A 20,389-nucleotide genomic window follows, 5' to 3' on the forward strand; every position below is an offset into this window, starting at 1 on the left:
CTTGTCTTCATTTCTGAGCACCGCTTTCTTCTGTGTTGGCCTCGTTGTCAGAGAGTCCCTGATGTTGGCAGGATGACCCCAGGATGCCCAGCTACCTCCTCCCAACTTAGGAAGCCCATGGGAAAGAGAGCATCTCTTCTGTGCACACGCACTTTCCTGGCAAAAGTGGGGAGAGTGGCCAGGCACAGTGGCTCACACCTGTAATCCCACACTTTAGGAGGCCAAGATGGGAGGATTGCTTGAGGCCAGGAGTTGGAGACCAGCCTGGCCAGCATAGCGAGACCCCACCTCTACCAAAAAAGAAAAAGTGGGAAGAGTTTTCATTGGCCCATCTAAGGTCACATGCTCATCTCTGACCCAATCTTTATGACCAGGGTGTTTTCAGTGGTCTGATTGGCCCCACTTGGGTCATGTGATTACCCATGACTCTCTGGGTTTCATTTGCCCTTTAGGAAGCTCAGGACCTGAGAGTGAGTTTTGATGTATTTGGAAGGAGAGGATGGATTTTGGGCAGGCAAAACCAACAACTCTGCACTACAGAACCTTGAAACAAGAAGTCTTGGCTTGGTTCTTGAGTTTGGGGTTTTGTTTTGCAGTCATTTGCGGTAATCTGCTACCACTTAATTTTTTAATTGTTATGTTGTTTTCTTCTCTAGGTTTCCTCCATCTGTTTAGAATTACAAGGGTAATATATGAATATATTCTTTTGGGAAAAAATTTTACTAACCCAGCAGTCTTCAGTAAAACATAAAGTCTCACTCCGATCTGCCTCCCAATCCCACATCCCAGAGAGCCTCAGTTATTTGGTGTGCATCCATCTAGACCTCTTTCCGTGCATTTACAAGTGTACCTATATGGATGTTTAATGTTTTTATATTATTTGCTTTTCATGTTTAATTTCAATTTTTGAATAAATAAATTTTCATGGTTAAGACATCAAAACCTCTAGGGAAATCCCATGGGAAAATTATCCTCTTCATCCCTGTTCCCCATTCATTAAGTTCTCATCCCCCCAGTAAGTACCATCTGTTATGAACTTCTTGTTTACTCCAGGGAATTTTTATGCATGTGCAATCCACTATAAATTTATATTCATAGGTAGGTTCTAAATTGCTTTTTCTTCTTCTTTTTTTTTTTTTTGTTTGTTTGTTTGTTGTTGAGACTGAGTTTCACTCTTTTAGCTCAAGCTGGAGTGCAATGGCGCGATCTCAGCTCACTGCAACCTCCGCCTCCCGGGTTCAAGCAATTCTCCTGCCTCAGCCTCCCAAGTAGCTGGGATAACAGGCGCCTGCCACCATGCCCGGCTAATTTTTTGTATTTTTGGTAGAGACCGGGTTTCACCATGTTGGCCAGGATGGTCTCTATCTCCTGACCTCGTGATCTGCCCGCCTCGGCCTTCCAAAGTGCTGGGATTACAGGCGTGAGCCACTGTGCCCGGCCTTTTTTTTTTTTTTTTTTGAGATGGAGTTTCGCTTTTGTTGCCCAGGCTGGAGTGCAGTGGCATGATCTTGGCTCACTGCAACCTCTGCCTCCCGGGTTCAAGTGATTCTCCTGCCTCAGGCTCCCGAGTAGCTGGGATTACAGGTGTCTGCCATCACGCCTGGCTAATTTTTTGTATTTTTAGTAGAGACAGGGTTTCACCATGTTGGCCAGGCTGGTCTCAAACTCCTGACTTCAGGTGATCCACTCGCCTTGGCCTCCCAGAGTGCTAGGATTACAGGCGTGAGCCACTGCACCCAGCATGCTTTTTCTTCTTAACAGTAACACTTGGCTATTATTCCATACTGGTCTGGATTTGTTTAACCATTTTACCCTTTTTTTTTTTTTTTAAAGAGAGGGGGGTCTAGCTGTGTTGCCCAGTCTGGTCTCGAACTCCTGGGCTCAAGCATTTTTCCCACCTCAACCTCCTAAGTAGCTGGGATTACAGGCATGAGCTGCTGCACCTGACTTAACCATTTCTCTCTTGATGGGCATTGAGGTTGCTTCCAGTTTTTTCCCATTACAAACTCTGCTGTGATACTACAACTTTGTACATCTGTGCCAGTATTTCTTTTTTTTTCTTAAAAAAATTTTTTTATTATTATTATTTAAATTTTTTTTTTCAGGATGGAGTCTTGCTGTGTCATCCAGGCTGAAGTGCAGCGGCGTGATCTCAGCTCACTGCAACCTCCACCTCCCAAGTTCAAGTAATTCTCCTGCCTCAGCCTCCCAAGTAGCTGGGATTACAGGCATGCATCACCACGCCTAGCTAATTTTTGTATTTTTAGTAGAGACGGGGTTTCATCATGTTGGCCAGGCTGGTCTCGAACTCCTGACCTTGTGATCCGCCTGCCTTGGCCTCCCAAAGTGCTGGGATTACAGGCATGAGCCACCGCACCTGGCCTATGACAGTATTTCTTTAGTTATATTACTAGAAGTGCAAGTGCTGGGTCAAGCAGATGCATATTTTGCATTTTGATGCAAAGACCTGCCAAATTGCCTTCCAAAAAGGCTCTACCAATTTACACCACCACTGACAGTGGCTGAGTGTGCCCATCTCCCAGCATCTTTGCCAGCATTAGGTACTATAAGTCTTTTACATTTTTGCCAACCTAATGTGTAGAAAAGAATGCCTTGGCCAGGCGCAGTGGCTCACTCCTGTAATCCCAGCACTTTGGGAGGCCGAGGTGGGTGGATCACCTGAAGTCAAGAGTTCAAGACTAGCCTAGCCAACATGGTGAAACCCCATCTCTATTAAAAATTCAAAATTGGCCAGGCGTGGTGGCTCATGCCTGTAATCCCAGCATTTTGGGAGGCCAAGGCGGGCAGATCACGAGGTCAGGAGATCGAGACCATCCTAGCTAACACGGTGAAACCCCATCTCTACTAAAAATCCAAAAAAAATTAGCCAGGCGTGGTGGCGGGCACCTGTAGTCCCAGCTACTTGGGAGGCTGAGGCAGGAGAATGCCATGAACCTGGGAGGCAGAGCTTGGAGCTTGCAGTGAGCCGAGATAGCACCATTGCACTCCAGCCTGGGTGACAGAGCGAGACTCTGCCTCAAAAAAAAAAAAATTCAAAATTAACTGGGCGTGGTGATGTGTGCCTGTAATCCCAGCTACTCGGGAGGCTGAGGCAGGAGAATCACTTGAACTGAGGAGGCAGAGGTTGCAGTGAGCCGAGATCATGCCATTGCACTCCAGCCTGGGCAAAAAGAGTGAAACTCCATCTCAAAAAAAAAAAAAAAGAAAAGGAAGTCTTGTTTTAATTTCTATTTTCCAGCTGATGAATAAGACTGGGCATCTTTTCATATGCTTGTTTTGTCTGTTGCCTGTTCACATCTGATGCCCATTTCTCTTTTTGGGCAGTCCTTTTTTTTGCTGATGTCATTCATGTATGCATTGAACAAATCATAACTGGAGGCCTATTGTGTACCAAAAATTGTTCTAGGCTTTCAAGAATATAGCAGTGAGTGTGACACAGCCCCTCCCATCATGTGGGTCATAGTCTGGAAGCAGGGGACCAATAAAAATACACAAGTACCTGAGTGTAGTGGCTCACACCTGTAATCCCAGCACTTTGGAAGACCAACGTGAGAATAGTTTGAGTCCAGGAGTTCAAGACCGGCCTGGGCAACATAGCAAGACCCCATCTTTATGACAAATTTCAAAAATGAGCTGGGCATAGTGGTGTGTGCCTGTAGTCCTAGCTACTTGGGAGGCTGAGGCAAGAGGATCCCTTGAGCCCAGGAGTTTGAGGCTGCAGAGAGCTATTATCTCTCTACTGCACTCCAACCTGCATGACAGAGCAAGACCCTGTCAAAAAAAAAACAAACACACAAAAATCAAGAGAGTTGTCTGATGGTGGTAAGCACTGTGAAGACAAAGGAAGCAGGATGGAGGGAAATTCTTTGATTGTTAAAGAAACTAGTTCCTTGCTCTGATACATATCAATTTTTACAGTTTGTCATTTGCCTTCTAACTCATGAAATTTTGGTTGATGCAGAAGTATTTTTTTAATTATACTTTAAACTCTAGGGTACATGTGCACAACGTGCAGGTTTGTTACATATGTATTCATGTGCCATGTTGGTGTGCTGCACCCATTAACTCGTCATTTACATTAGGTATTTCTCTTAATGCTATCCCTCCCCTCTCCCCCACCCCACGACAGGCCCTGGTGTGTGATGTTCCTTGCTCTGTGTCCAAGTGTTCTCATTGTTCAGCTCCCACCTATGAGTGAGAACATGTGGTGTTTGGTTTTCTGTACTTGCGATAGTTTGCTCAGAATGATGGTTTCCAGCTTCACCCATGTCCCTACAAAGGACATGAACTCATCCTTTATGGCTGCATAGTATTCCATGGTATATATGTGCCGCATTTTCTTAATCCAGTCTATCATTGATGGACATTTGGGTTGGTTCCAAGTCTTTGCTAATGTGAATAGTGCCACAGTAAACATATATGTGCATGTGTCTTTATAGTAGCATGATTTATAATCCTTTGGGTAAATACCCAGTAATGGGATCACTGGGTCAAATGGTATTTCTAGTTCTAGATCCTTGAGGAATCGCCACACTGTCTTCCACAATGGTTGAACCAGTTTACATTCCCACCAACAGTGTAAAAGTGTTCCTGTTTTTCCACATCCTCTCCAGCATCTGTTGTTTCCTGACTTTTTAATGACCGCTATTCTAACTGGTGTGAGATGATATCTCATTGTGGTTTTGATTTGCATTTATCTGATGACCAGTGATGGTGAGCATTTTTTCATATGTCTGTTGGCTGATGCAGAAGTATTTTTATGTGATCAAATTATAAATCTTTCCCTTTATGTTTTCTATACTTGGAAAGATTTTTCTCCATCCCAACATTATAAAAGCATTTGCCCAGGTTTTCTTTTAGTGCCTTATGGATTTACTTACTCCGTTTAAGGCTTTAATCTGGAATTGTTTTCAGATGGAAGGAAAGGATCCAGCTAAATTGGTTAGCCGTTGGTCCATGACCATTCATTAAATAACCCATCTTTCCCTTGGGGATTTGAATTGGCACCTATGAAACACATGAATTTTCCTGTGTATTTGGGTCTGCTTTTGCACTTTCTGTCTATCCCTATGACACAGCAGCCATCCAAATTACTATAGCTTTGCATTTATTTTTGATAATTTCTTACTATCAAATTTTTTTTTTAGCCGGTAATCCCAGCACTTTGGGAGGCCAAGGTGGGCAGATTGCTTGAGGTTAGGAGTTTGAGACCAGCCTGACCAACATGGTGAAACCCCATCTCTACTAAAAATACAAAAAAAAAATTAGCAAGGCATGGTGGCGGGTGCCTGTAGTCCCAGCTACTTGGGAGGCCAAGGCACAAGAATCACTTGAACCTGGGAGGTGGAGGTTGCAGTGAGCCGAGATTGCCCACTGACTCCAGCCTGGATGACACAGTGCCCAGGCTGATTTGTTCTTCCGTCTCCAAAAAAAAAAAAACAAAAAAAAAAACAAAAAAAAATCCAGCTGGGTGCGGTGGCTCACGCCTGTAATCCTAGCACTTTGGGAGGCCAAGGTGGGCAGATCACCTGAGGTCAGGAGTTCAAGACCAGCCTAGCCAATATGGTGAAACCCCATCTCTACAAAAATACAAAAATTAGCCGGGCATGATGGCGAGTGCCTGTAATCCCAGCTACTCAGGAGGCTGAGGCGGGAGAATCGCTTGAGGCCGGGAGGTGAAGGTTGCAGTGAGCCGAGATTATGCCATTGCACTCCAGCCTGGGCAACACAGTGAGACTCTGTCTCACAAAAAAAAAAAAAAAAAAAAGCGTTAACAAAAAATTATTACTATATTTGATAGTAATAATTTTGGAAAGTTGACTCTTTGGACAAATTCTTTAACTTCTCTTGGCCTCAGTTTCCTCCTTTGTAAAACAGGGAGACTACCAACCTTGAAGGGTTGTTCTGGGAATTAGTGAATTAATGGACCACTTTAGTTCCGGGGTCAGGTAAGCCTCTTTAAGAAGGTAATGATAAGGAAGAGCATGCCTGGCAGAGGAAACAGCAAAGGCAAAGGCTCCGAGGCAGGGACTAGCTTAGTGTGATGCAGGTTCATGTGGAGCGCATCGCTCCTGGAGGGGACTGAACAAGGAGAGGGTGGAAGGGTAGGCCGCGGTGAGGGGTCTGGCTGTCACCATAAGGGTACTGGAGAGCCACAGCAGGATCAGGAGGGCGGGTGGGGCCCACTGACCCTGCCTCTGTCCCCACAGTCCATGGAGTCGCAGGTGGAGGAGTGGTACCGTGAGGTGGGAGAGCTGCAGGCGCAGACGGCAGCGCTGCCGCTGGAGCCGGCGAGCAAGGAGCTGGTGGGCGAGCGGCAGAACGCGGTGGGCGAGCGCCTGGTGCGCCTGCTCGAGCCGTTGCAGGAGCGCCGCCGCTTGCTGCTGGCCTCCAAGGAGTTGCACCAGGTGGCGCACGACCTGGACGACGAGCTGGTGAGGCCAGCGCAGGGGCCTGGGGCGGGGCGGGGGGCGGAGAAGGTGGGCACGGGGCGGGACTGAAAATGGAGAAGGCTGAGACCCTCCCACTCATACGCTGAAAGACGCATTCAGCCCTTCACTGATTCATTCATTCACACTCATTTACTCACTTCGAATCATTCGTTGATTTATTCATGAAGTCACTCATTTATTTATTCACTCATCCATCGTTTGTTCTTTCCTCCATTCATTTATTTACTTATTATTCATTCATTCACTCCTCTGTTCATTTCCTCATTCCATCACTCAATTTCCTGCTTTGCTCATTCATTTGCTCACTCAGTTGATCATTCTGGCCCCAGCCCTGTGTTTGGATGATACTGGGGCCACAGGGGTGGCCAAGGCAGACCCCATTGTGCCCCAGAGGGTTCAGAGTCCAACGGGGAAAACAGACTTGTCCCCAGACAGTGACAATTCAGGGTGGTTAGGAATATGATAGGAAACAAGACCTGTATGTGCAAAGGCCAACGGTGTGAGCCTGGCTTAAGTGCAGAGAGCAAGACAGAGTATGTCAACCGAGGAGACCGAGACAGGTGTGGTGGTGCCTGTAGTCCCAGCTACTTGGGAGGCTGAGGTAGGAGGATTATTTGAGCCTGGGGATTTGATCCCATCTCAAAGAAAAAAAAAATGGAGGAGGCTGAAGATTCAACTGGGCTCTTACGCAAGGAAGGGCCTGGGATGCCGTGCAGGTTTAAAGTTTAGTTGCGATGCAGGGGTTCTTGGATGCATTCTCCCCTTGACCTGCTTCCTGTGTCCTCTCCAGGCATGGGTTCAGGAGCGGCTGCCACTGGCCATGCAGACAGAGCGAGGCAACGGTTTGCAGGCGGTCCAGCAGCACATCAAAAAAAACCAGGTGAGCAGAGCCAGGTGAGGGAGCGAGTTAGGACACATTTGGATACACGTGATAGAAAACAGCTGAAGGTGGTTAAAGCCAAAACAATGAATTTATTGGCTTTTGGAATTAACAAGACTGTGGACAGCAGATACAGATGTATCCAGGTACTTCCATATACTTTCATGACTCTTGGCTCTATTTTTTTTTTTTTTTTTGAGATGGAGCCTTTGCTCTGTTGCCCAGGCTGGAGTTTAGTGGCACAATCTTCGCTCACTGCAACCTCCACTTCCTGAATTCAAGCGATTCTCCTGCCTCAGCCACCCAAGTAGCTGGGATTATAGGTGTGCACCACCACACCTGGCTAATTTTTGTATTTTTAGTAGAGTTGGGGGGGGGGGTGTCTCACCAGGTTGGCTAGGCTGGTCTCGAACTCCTGGCCTCAAGTGATCCACTCGCCTCAGCCTCCCAAAGTGCTGAGACTACAGGTGTGAGCCACTGCACCCGGCCTGTTTGTTTTTCTACATGAGCTTTCTTCTTAGGCCAGTCCTCCTCTCCTGGTGATAAAAGGCCTCCAATAGATTCAGGTTTACCTCTCACCAGCAAAACTGAAGAGAATTTCCCACCTCAATAATGTCAGCAGTAGTCTCAGGAATAACTCTCATTGGCTCACCATGCCCATGGCGTCCCATGCCCATCCCTGAACTAATCATGATGGATGGGGATTCCGACTGCTCCTTGGGCTGGCCTGGCTAAGCGCCCTCCCCTGGAACCTGCTGCTGGAATCAGCCTTAGCTTAATTACCAAGGCTGAGATGGAGGCAAAGGGAGTTCCCCAAAGGAAAATCAGGGGCTTGAGACTAGAAGGAAGGGGAATAGCTATTGGACAAGGAAAAAGTAAAACAACGACAAACAAAATCACAAAACATCGAGTTAGCCTGGTGTGGTGGTGTACCCCTGTAGTCTCAGCTACTCTGGAGGCTGAGGAGAGAGGGTCCCTTGAGTCCAGAGGTCAAGGCTGCAGTGAGCCTTGAACACACCAGTACACTCCACCCTGTGCAACAGAATGAGACCCTATCTCTCTCTCTCTTTCTCTCACACACACACCCCCCCCAAAAGAAACAAACAAAAAACACCCATAGGGACAAAGGACAGAGATAATCAGCAAGAGGGTACTACTGTCCCCTAACCTGAGCAAGGTGGGGGAGGGGGCTTTTGAGCTCCTAAAAATTCTCTGAATCTCTGTTCATTCCTCTGGGGCTCAGTTTCCACATCTAAATAAGTAGAGTTGGTTTAGAGCAGTGGTTCTCAAACTGCACAGCAAGGGAACCCGTTGGTCAAAGCAACTATTTCACCAAAGCCTAAAGCAAGACACATAAAAGAGGAATAATAATAATAAGGCATTGTGCCGGGTGTGGTGGCTCATGCCTGTAATCCCAGCACTCTGGGAGGCCGAGGCGGCATGATCACTTGAGTCCAGGAGTTTGAGACCAGCCTGGGGAACATGGGGAAACCCCGTCTCTACCAGAAATACAAAAATTAGCTGAGCATAGTAGAAGGTGCCTGTAATCCCAGCTACTTGGGAGGCTGAGGCAGGAGAATCGCTTGAACCCAGGAGGCAGAGGTTGCAGTGAGCCAAGATCACACCACTGCACTCCAGCCTGGGTGACAGAGTGAGACCCTGTCTCAAAAAAAAAAAAAAAAAAAAAGCATCAGTTAAAGATTTACTATGTGCTGGCCAGGTGCAGTGGCTCATGCCTGTAATCCCAGCACTTTGGGAGGCCGAGGTGGGTGGATCACCTGAGGTCAGGAGTTCGAGACCAGCCTGACCAACATGGTGAAACCCTGTCTCTACTAAAAATGCAAAAAATTAAGGCCAGGTGCAGTGGCTCACGCCTGTAATCCCAGCACTTTGGGAGGCCGAGGCGGGTGGATCACGAGGTCAGGAGATGGAGATCATCCTGGCTAACATGGTGAAACCGCATCTCTACTAAAAACACAAAAAATTAGCCAGGTGAGGTGGCGGGTGCCTGTAATCCCAGCTGCTCGGGAGGCTGGGGCAGGAGAATCACTTGAACCTAGGAGGCGGAGGTTGCAGTGAGCCAAGATTGCACCATTGCAGTACAGCCTCAGTGTCAAGAGCGAGACTCCGTCTCAAAAAAAAAAAAAAAAAGATTTACTATGTGCTAAGTACTATCTTAGGGTTTATGCTGATTATTTAATTTAACCCCCTCTATAACCCTATGAGGTGGATATTGTCATTATCCTCATTTCACCAAACAATGTATGTTGGAAGAATAGGGCACTGAAGGATGGTGGGGAGGTGGGTCCACAGATTATTTTGGAAGCTTCCTGATCATTCTGCAGTAGGTGGAGTTCTTTAAGAGACTGGAGTTTTGCTGAGATTTTGTTTTCCTGTCTTGAGGAAAATACTCTTGGCTGTCAACAGTGTTGGGGACAGAACTGGCCTATCGTTGTCATGGTTGAGGAAACTGATCAAGTGCACTTAGCACTTAAAATTGGGGGAGCTCAGCTGTGTGTGCAGTGAGAGTGCTGGATACACAGGGGCTGTTAAGCAAAAAATAGCTGCAAATATTATGCATTTGCTGCATGCAGGCTCAGTTCCAAGTGCTCCATAGTTTATCACCTTACAATAACCCCACAAGGTAGATCATCTCAGCCTGATACTAGCTGTGTGACTTTAGCAAATTCCTCACCCTCTCTCTGCCTCAGTCTTCTCATCTGTAAAATGGAGATGGTAATGTTGTCTGGCTCCATAGGTTGGGAGTGAGGAGGTGTGAGGCTATATTATGTAAAGCTCTTACTTAGCAAAGCACCTGGCAGGTAGCAGGGTAGCAGACACTCAAGAAGCTTTGGCTGGCCGGGCACAGTGGCTCATGCTTATAAGCCTAGCACTTTGGGAGGCAAGGTGGGAGGATCGCTTGAGGCCAGGAGTTCAAGACCGTCCTGAGTAACATAGCAAGACCTCGTCTCTCCAAAAATATTTTTTAAAATAGCGGGGCATAGTGGTGCACACCTGTAGTCCCAGCTACTTGGGAGGCTGAGGCAGGAGGATCACTTGAGCCCAGGAGTTTAAAGCTGCTGCATTCCAGCCTGGGTGATAGAGTGAGACCCTGTCTCTAAAAAAGCAAAATAAGAAGAGGACGTGGTGGCTGTTATTATCTTTGTTTACCAGTTGAGTCACACAAAAAGTTAAATAAGGTTAAGGCACACAAAAAGTTAAAAAAGACACACAAAAAGTTAAATAAGGTACTCTGTAAGTAAATAAGGTTAAGGCACACAAAAAGTTAAATAAGGTACTCTGCAAGTACAGAGCTGGTTGAGGGAACCTTCTCGGGGATGGAAGTGTTCCGCATGCTGATCTGGGCACACCGGTGTATGCGTCTGTACAAATGTGTGCAACTGTATACCTAAGATTTGTGCACTTCACCGTATATAAATGATACCTCGGCTGCTAAGCTGCAGGGTTTCTGTATTAGGGCCGATCTTGGGTCGGCAAGCGGCTTGGCTCAGAGCACAGTCTCTGGAACCAGCCTCCTGTGTTCAAATCCTGTCACTCCTTACTGGCTGCTTGTTCTTGGGCGCCGTACTTCGCCCCTCTGTGCCTGTTTTCCCACCTGCAGCATAGGGTTATGATGAGTGAGGGAGTATCAGTAAAATGTTTACATAGTCTTGGCACGTGGTAAGCGAGCTGGGGGTGCTTGTTAATTGCCCCGTGGGCCGTGCCAGTAGCAGAGGAGCGTGTGGTCTTGCAGGGCCTCGGAACGCCCCCTCTCCACCCACATCCCCCTACCTCCTGCCCCTAGGGCCTGCGGCGGGAGATCCAGGCGCACGGGCCGCGCCTGGAGGAGGTGCTGGAGCGCGCGGGCGCGCTGGCGTCGCTGCGCAGCCCGGAGGCAGAGGCAGTGCGCCGGGGCCTGGAGCAGCTGCAGAGCGCCTGGGCCGGACTGCGGGAGGCTGCCGAGCGACGACAGCAGGCGCTGGACGCCGCCTTCCAGGTGGAGCAGTACTACTTCGACGTGGCTGAGGTGGAGGCGTGGCTGGGCGAGCAGGAGCTGCTCATGATGAGTGAGGACAAGGGCAAGGTGCGCCCGAGCTGGGGGTGCTGAGGGCCTGGGGGCGCTGGAGCCGGGGGCCGCCGCTGCCGCCTCATCGTGGGTGCTTTGTGCCCCCAGGACGAACAGAGCACCCTGCAGCTGCTCAAGAAACACCTGCAGCTGGAGCAAGGCGTGGAGAACTACGAGGAAAGCATTGCGCAGCTGTCGCGCCAGTGCCGGGCGCTGCTGGAGATGGGGCACCCGGACAGGTGGGCGGGCGGGCGGGGGCGGGGGCGTGGCCGGTTCACAGGAATGGTCCAGCAGGACCTGAAGCTTCGCTGTTGGGAGTTGGCACAGCGCTGGAATTGGACGTTGGGTGGGAGAGGTCCTCCTTGCTGTGTGCTGGAGCCCTCGAATTTGGCAAGTGGGCGGGCCGGAATGGGGGGACACAGCCCAGGGATGGTTGAGAGGGTGGGGCCAGGAGCACCTGGATTTGAGTGTAGTAGTGGGGACCTTGTCGGGGGAGAAAAGAGGAGGCGATGTCTAGGACTGGGGTAGAGAAGAATTTGCTCAGGACAGGCAAGGGGCTCTTTCTATCCACTGTCTGGGAGGACAGAAAAGCCTGTGCTGAGATTGGCTATGGGGGTGGGGCTGGAGACCTCCTGGTGCAGTGGGGTGATGTTGCCTTGTGTAGGCAGGTGCTGAGCTCCAGGCCTGGACCAGGGATGGAATCTGAAAGGAGGTACACAGAGAGACCTCTGTCCAAGTGGGCTCAGAGATTGGGGCTAGAGGTGGGATGAATTGGCTGGGGACCCAACCTGGGAGTCCAGAGTCCCACCGAGGTTCCTGGATAGGAGGGGCGTGAGACTGAGATAGAAACTGGGTGAGGCTGCCGAGGTGGGCGGGTTACTTGAGGTCAGGAGTTGGAGACCAGCTTGGCCAACATGGTGAAACCCTGTCTCTACTAAAAATAAAAAATTAGCCGGGCATGGTGGCACGTGCCTGTAGTCCCAGCTACTGGGAAGGCTGAGGCAGGAGAATGGCTTGAACCTGGGAGGCAGAGGTTGCAGTGAGCCGAGATCGCGCCACTGCACTCCAGCCTGGTGACAGAGCAAGACCCCGTCTCAAAAAAAAAAAAAAAAAAAAAAAAAGAAAGGAAACTGGGTGAGGCTGGATGGAGGTGAGCTTATCCATCTAGGGAAGCAGAGCTTTCCCTGCATGCTGAAATGCAGGGCTGTCTGAACCCAAGACTTGCAGAAAACAGAGTCCTGGCCAGGCATAGTGGCTCACACCTGTAATCTCAACACTCGGAGGCTGAGGCAGGAGGATCGTTTGAACCCAGGAGTTTGAGAACAGAGGGAACATAGTGAGACCTCATCTCTACAAAAAAATCAAAAAGTTAGCCAGGTGTAGCGTCACGTGCCTGTGGTCCCACTTGGGAGGCTGCAATGGGAGGATTGCTTGAGCATGGGAGGTGGAGGCTGCAGTGAGTTGTGATCACACCACTGCACTCCAGCCTGAGCAACAGAGCAAGACCCTGTCTCCAAAAAAAAAAAAAAGAAAAGAAAACAGAGCTCTACCTGGGGACACAGCCTTGTCTGAAGATTGCAAGGAAACACAGCCCTGTCCTGGGGAGGGGGTTTAGGGGGGTCACGCTCTGCCCCAGAAGTCTCAGGGGTCCATCCCTGCCCCTCCATGTCCCCCATCAGCGAGCAGATCAGCCGGCGGCAGTCTCAGGTGGACCGCCTGTACGTGGCGCTCAAGGAGCTGGGTGAGGAGCGCCGGGTGGCTCTGGAACAGCAGTACTGGCTGTACCAGCTCAGCCGCCAGGTGAGCGAGCTTGAGCACTGGATTGCCGAGAAGGAGGTGGTGGCTGGCTCACCCGAGCTCGGCCAGGACTTTGAGCATGTCTCGGTGAGCATCATTAGTAATAAGTGATACCAGGAGCTACCACTAAGGTTCTCTGGGCGTTAGTTTCCTCATCTGTAGTATGAGGATAATAACAGCACCCGCCTCATGGCTCTGCTGTGAGACAAATGAGTTAATATAATGTAAAGCACTGAGGATCCTGCTTGGCACACATGCTGCCTCACACAGTGTTACTTATTATTATCAGCTTATTATTTTATTGTTACTATTTTGTTACTATTCTTGCCAGGTGTTCCGTAAGTGTTAGATATTATTTTTTATGATGATGATGATGATTGTCATTACTCTTACCTGCCACAAAATGTTAGCCTCTGCCAGGTGTGGTGGCTCACGCCTGTAATCCCAACACTTTGGGAGGCCAAGGCAGGTGGATCACTTGAGGTCAGGAGTATGAGACCAGCCTGGCAAACATAGTGAAACCCCGTCTCTACTAAAAACACAAAAAAATCAGCTGGGTGTAGTGGCGCACGCCTGTAGTCCTAGCTGTTTGGGAGGCTGAGGCAGGAGAATCGCTTGAACTGGGGAGGTGAAGGTTGCAGTAAGTGGCTGTTGAACCACTGCACTCCAACCTGGGCGACAGAGCAAGACTCTGTATCAAAAAGAAAAAAAAAATTGTAGGCTGGAGGGGGCTGGTGTATGCTGCCCCTTTGCTCACTTTGCTGTACCCCTCCCCCCCCCACTTCCTGATGGCAGGTGCTGCAGGAGAAATTCTCAGAGTTCGCCAGCGAGACGGGTACGGCAGGGCGGGAACGGCTGGCAGCTGTGAACCAGATGGTGGATGAGCTGATCGAGTGTGGCCATACAGCAGCGGCCACCATGGCTGAGTGGAAGGACGGACTGAACGAGGCCTGGGCTGAGCTGCTGGAGCTCATGGGCACACGGGCCCAGCTGCTGGCCGCCTCTCGGGAGCTTCATAAGTTCTTCAGTGACGCCCGAGAGCTTCAGGGACAGATTGAGGAGAAGCGGAGGCGGCTGCCCCGCCTGACCACCCCGCCTGAGCCGAGACCCAGTGCCAGTTCCATGCAGCGGACCCTGAGAGCCTTTGAGCATGACCTGCAGCTCCTCGTGTCCCAGGTGGGGCGCCGGTGGCCATCAGGGCAGGTGGGAGGGCCTGGACAGCTGTGGGCAGCAGAGTGGGCAAAAATCAGGCTGTGGAGCAGGTCGAAATTAGGCAGTGGCACAGATAGAAAGTGGACTACAGAACAGGAAGAAATTAGATTATGGAGCAGATAGAAAATGGACTGATGGAATGGTATATAGAAATCAGGTATTGGCAGGGAAAAGTGGTACCTTAGAAGGTCTCACAGATATTAAACAGCTTCCAGCTGGGCGTGGTGGCTCCCTTTGGGAGGCCGACGCAGGCGGATCATCTGAGGTCAGGAGTTTAAGACCAGCCTGGTCAACGTGGTGAAACCCCATCTCTACTAAAAATACGAAAATTAGCCAGGTGTGGTGGCGGGCACCTGTAATCCCAGCTACACAGGAGGCTGAGGCAGGAGAATCGCTTGAACCCGGGAGGCGGAGGTTGCAGTGAGACAAGATCGTGCCACTGCATTAAAAAAAAAAAAAAAAAAGAACTTAGATAACAGGTCTCTGAGAGAAATCATATGACTTTTCTGAAAGTAATTTGATGGGGGTGAATTTAATGAAAAAGGCAACAGAGATATTAGAAATTAGGCAGAGGTTCTGGCCAGAGTTCGGAGGTGGATCTGAGCAGTCAGATGGAAATGAAGCTGCGGGCCCAATACAACTCAGGCAGCAGGAAATTGGGTTGCAGGTCTAATGGAAGGTAGAAGTTGTTGGGCAATTTTTTTTTTTTTTTTTTTTAGACAGAGTCTCGCTCTGTCACCCAGGCTGGAGTGCAGTGGCGCGATCTCAGCTCACTGCAACCTCTGCCTCCCAGGCTTAAGCGATTCTCCTGCCTCAGCCTTCCAAATAGCTGGGATTACATGCACGCACCACCATGCCTGGCTAATTTTTATATTTTTAGTAGAGACAGGATTTCACCATGTTGGCCAGGCTGGCCTTGAAATCCTGACCTCAGGTGATCCACCCATCTCGGCCTCCCAAAGTGCTGGGATTACAAGCATGAGCTACTATGCCCAGCTGGCGATGAGGAGGAGGAGGAGGAGGAGGAGGAGAAGGAGGAGGAGGAGGAGGAGGCGGAGGCAGAGTCTCGCTTTGTCACCCAGGCTGGAGTGTAGTGGTGTAATCTCGGCTCACTGCAACCTCCGCCTCCCGGGTTCAAGCGATTCTCCCGCTTCAGCCTCGAGTAGCTGGGACTGCAGGTGCGAGCCACCACACCCAGCTAATTTTTGTATTTTTAGTAGAGATGGGGTTTCACCATGTTGGCCAGGCTGGTCTTGAACTCCTGACCTCAAGTGATCTGCCCACCTTGGCCTCCCAAAGGGCTGGGGTTATAGGCATGAGCCACTGCGCCCAGCCCAGTTATTTTTATAAATCCTACAAATGACTTAGAAATCAGGCTGAGAGATTCATAGTAATAAGTGGTGGATCTGTTAGAGATGGGGAGGTCACACCAAAAGAAATCAGGAGATTGAACCAACAGAGTGAGCAGCAGGCTGAGCACAGTGGCTCATGCCTGTAATCTCAGCACTTTGGGAGGCCGAGCTGAGAGGATTGCTTGAGCCCAGGAGTTCAAGATGAGCCTGGGTAACACAGTGAGACTCCATCTCTATTACAACATATATGTATATATCCTGGTACAGTGGCATGCACCTGTAGTTCAGCTATTAGTAGGCTGAGGCAGGAGGATCACTTGAGCCCAGGATGTCAAGGCTGCAGTGAATTGTGTGTGTGCCACTGCACTGCAGCCTGGGCAACAGAGCAAGACCCTATCTCAGAAAAACAAACAAACAAACAAAAAACCCAAAACCCAAAAGATAGAGTGAGCAGAACTCATACAGCAGAATGAATGGAAATTGGGCAGGGGGCTAATGGCAATTGAACAGCCATCGTGTAGGAAACTGGGCTACTATGAAGGAGTGGGTTTGAAATAAACCGAGTTAAAAACATTAGCACATCTAAAAGACATCAAAGTGGAAAGGGGTTTCCTGAAAGACCCAAGGTAGAGGCGGGCCTGCCTGAAAACATAGGTGACAGACCCAATAGAAATAAAGCTCTCAGACCAAAAGAAATCAGGCAGTGGGTTGAAAGAGACGTGGTAGTAGATCTAAAAGAAGTCAGAATGCGGGTAAGTCAAAGAGAAATCAGGCAGCAGATATGACAGGAGCCTGGCTGTGGGATCACAGTGTGAGGCTCCTTATATCTTGAGGTTCTGCGCTGGAGCAGATGGTGGGAGGGAGGGCACAGCCTGGGCCCCGTGGAGGGCTGGCGCCTGACCTGGCATGCCCCTCAGGTACGGCAGCTGCAGGAGGGGGCGGCCCAGCTACGGACGGTGTATGCAGGTGAACATGCCGAGGCCATTGCTAGCCGGGAGCAGGAGGTGCTGCAGGGTTGGAAAGAGCTGCTGTCAGCCTGCGAGGATGCCCGCCTGCACGTCAGCTCCACGGCCGACGCCCTGCGCTTCCACAGCCAAGTCCGCGACCTGCTCTCCTGGATGGATGGCATCGCCAGCCAGATTGGGGCAGCCGACAAGCCCAGGTGCCCCTCATCCCTCCTCGGGCTTCCTGCCTCCCCCTGGTGGCCTCCCCCAGCCACCCCCAGCCCATTGACAGCCCCCTTCTCAATGGAATGACAACAGCCAATATCTGTGTGCCAGGCACTGTTCTAGGTGCTTTGTGTGTATTCAGACCCCTTTTTTAGGCCTGTCACTGGGGACTTCAGTCGTGGGGCATCCTTCTGTCCTCTGTCCTTCCCAGTTGCCCATTATTACCCTCTCCATGGGATGTCGCAGCATGAAACAGGCTAAAGACAGGATGGGCAAGGGAGGTGTGGGACTGTATTTGTGAGGGTGGGTGAAGAATTCTAACAATTCCAGCATCTCAGTGGCTTCATTAGAAGGCATTGGCTTATTGCTTATGTAGTGGTTGGATGTGAGTGTCCGGCAGAATCCTGTCCCCTGGTGATTGGGAGCCAGGGTCCTTCCATCATGCCACGCTGGGAGTCACGTGCTGGACCCTCTGCATCCCGCTGCAGATGAGAAAAGACAGCAGGAGGATCACACAGAAGGTTTTAGGGATAAAGCCGGCACCCACACACTGCCAGCCCAGTGGCCTAACCTGTCTGCCAGGGAGGCTGAAAATTTTTTTTTTCTCTTGACACGGAGTCTTGCTCTGTTACCCAGGCTGGAGTGCAGTGGCATAATATCACCTCACTGCAACCTCCGTCTCCCAGGTTCAAGCGATTCTCCTGCCTCAGCCTCCCAAGTAGCTGGGACTACAGACGCCCACCACCACATCTGGCTAATTTTGTATTTTTAGTAGAGACAGGGTTTCACCGTGTTGGCCACTCTGGTCTCAAACTCCTGGCCTCAAGTGGTCCACCCACCTCAGCCTTCCAAAGTGCTGGGATTACAGGCGTAAGCCACCATGCCTGACCTAGCCTGGAAATTTTGTCTCATGGTGTGGCTAGGAAGAAAAGGACTTGGGGAACCAGGGACACCTGGCATTGCTTCTGGGAATGCAGGTCCTGGAGCCTGCATTCATTTACTCAGCAAATATGTATTAAATGCATATGGTGTGCCACGTGGTGAGCAAGGCCAAACCCTTGCCCTGAGACAGATTGCATTCTCATAGCACTTATTACTTTCTGAAATATAGTGTGGGGACAGGGCACGGTGGCTCACGCCTGTAATCCCAGCACTTTGGGAGGCTGAGGCAGGCGGATCACCTGAGCTCAGGAGTTTGACACCAGCCTAGCCAACATGGCAAAACTCTGTCTCTACTAAAAATACAAAAATTAGCCAGGCATGGTGGTGGACACCTGTAATCCCAGCTACTTGGGAGGCTAAGGCAGGAGAATCGCTTGAACCCAGGAGGTGGATGTTACAGTGAGCCAAGATCGTGCCACTGCACTCCAACCTGGGTGACAAGAGCAAAACTCCGTCTCAAAAAAAAAAAAAGAAATATAGTGTGGGTATATATACATAGGAAGGGAATGATAGCTGGCAAAGTCTCTCTGAGGATGTGCGTTTGACTGGAGATCTGAATGAAGTGATGGGTGAGTCAGGTAAAGTTTTGAGGGAAGAGTTTTCTAGGTGGAGGGACCCACAACTGCAAGGGCCCAGAAGTGGACTGTAGTTAGGCATGTGTGAGGAAGAGCTAGAGATCACTGTGGCCAGATGGAGGGAGGGAGTGAGGGAGTGTAGGGTGAGAGGAAGTCAGGTCAGAGGGGCACTGGGGCCCTGGAAACCACACATGGTGAGGAGCATGCCTTCTCTATGAGGAACATGGGAGCCATGCAAGAGTTTAGAGCAGAGTAGAGTGATGTGATGTGTACATTTGAGAAAAATAGGCCGGGCATGGTGGCTCATGCCTGTCATCCCAGCACTTTGGGAGGCCAAGGTGGGTGGATCACTTGAGGACAGGACTTTGAGACCAGCCTGGCCAATGTGGCGAAACCCCGCCTCTACTAAAAATACAAAAATTAGCTGGGTGTTGTGGCATGTGCCTGTAATCCCAGCTACTGGGGAGGCTGAGGCAGGAGAATTGCTTGAACCTGGAAGGTGGAGGTTGCAGTGTGCTGAGATCGTACCACTGCACTCCAGCCTGGGCAAAAGAGCGAGACTCCGTGTCAAAAAAAAAAAAAAGGCCGGGCGCAGTGGCTTACACCTGTAATCCCAGCATTTTGGGAGGCTGAGGTGGGCGGATCACTTGAGGTCGGGAGTTCGAGAGCAGCCTGACCAACATAGAGAAACCTCATCTCTACTAAAAATACAAACTTAGCCGGGTGTGGTGGCACATGCCTGTAATCCCAGCTACTTGGGAGGCTGAGGCAGGAGAATTGCTTGAACCCGGGAGGCAGAGGTTGTGGTGAGCCAAGATTGTGCCATTGCACTCCAGCCTGGGCAACAAGAGCGAAATTCCATCTCAAAAAATATATATATATATACAGGGAAGTAAAGGTAACCCACATGTGTATCGTGAACACTTGGCTTGAACAACCATCAACATTTGGCCAATCTAGCCAAGAGAGGTGGCTCACGCCTGTAATCCCAACACTGGGAGGCCAAGGCAAGAGGATCACTTGATCCCAGGAGTTTGAGACTACCCTACGCAACATAGTGAGACCCCATCTCTACAAAAAAGAAAAAAATTAGGCAAGCATGGTGGTGTGCATGCCTGTTGTCCCAGCTACTTGGGAGTCTGAGGGAGGAGGATCACTTGAGTCCAGGAGGGTCAGGCTGCAGTGAGCCATGATTATGCCATTTTTTTTTTTTTTTAATTAGCTGGGCATTGTGGTGCATGCCTGTAGTCCCAGCTACTCTGGAGGCTAAGCCAGGAGGATCACTTGAGCCCAGGTGGCAGATTCAAACTATAGCATGAAGCTATGATTGCCAACTGATGGAACCTTCAGAAACTTGGAATTTGTTTTGGACATAAGATGGCTTAGAATGGTGCTGTCCAATAGTTATATAACATGAGCCACAAATGTGAGCCACATATATACTTTAAAATCTTCTTGTGGCCATATTAACAAAGCAAAGCAAATAAAATTAATTTTAGTAATACATTTTTAGTTAACCTGACATACCCAAAGTATTATCACTTCAACAGGTAGTCAATATTAAAACTATTAATGAGGACAGGCAGTCTCGAACTTCTGGCTTCAGGTGATCCGCCCGCCTCAGCCTCCCAATCTCAGCCAAGCGGAGATCGCACCACTGCAGTCCAGCCTGGGTGACAGAATAAGATTCCGTCTCAAAAACAACAACAACAAAAACAGAAACAAAACTATTAATGAGGCCGGGCACAGTGGCTCATGCCTGTAATCTCGGCTGAGATTGGGAGGCTAAGGCGGGCGGATCACCTGAGGCCAGAAGTTCGAGACCAGCTTGGCCAACATGGCGAAAATCCATCTCTACTGAAAATACAGAACAAAAAATTAGCCAGGTTTGGTGGCGGGCGCCTGTAATCCCAGCTACTCGGG

At 49.8% G+C, this 20,389-nt stretch overlaps 1 protein-coding gene across 4 annotated transcripts in view; it reads left to right on the forward strand.

Moving 5' to 3' along the window:
* SPTBN4 (spectrin beta, non-erythrocytic 4) overlaps positions 1 to 20,389 on the forward strand; it is a 112,517-nt gene that overhangs the window by 79,700 nt on the left and 12,428 nt on the right. For all 4 annotated transcript variants that reach the window (XM_054462869.2, XM_054462871.2, XM_054462870.2 and 1 more), the window contains exons 21-27: positions 6,231 to 6,455; positions 7,264 to 7,353; positions 11,159 to 11,437; positions 11,528 to 11,658; positions 13,099 to 13,303; positions 14,012 to 14,392; positions 16,698 to 16,942. In XM_054462869.2, the coding sequence (XP_054318844.2) occupies positions 6,231 to 6,455; positions 7,264 to 7,353; positions 11,159 to 11,437; positions 11,528 to 11,658; positions 13,099 to 13,303; positions 14,012 to 14,392; positions 16,698 to 16,942 (1,556 nt within the window). The remainder of the gene's footprint in view (positions 1 to 6,230; positions 6,456 to 7,263; positions 7,354 to 11,158; positions 11,438 to 11,527; positions 11,659 to 13,098; positions 13,304 to 14,011; positions 14,393 to 16,697; positions 16,943 to 20,389) is intronic.

This window comes from Pongo pygmaeus, chromosome 20 (genome assembly GCF_028885625.2).
Source record: "Pongo pygmaeus isolate AG05252 chromosome 20, NHGRI_mPonPyg2-v2.0_pri, whole genome shotgun sequence".
Lineage (NCBI taxonomy): Eukaryota > Metazoa > Chordata > Mammalia > Primates > Hominidae > Pongo > Pongo pygmaeus.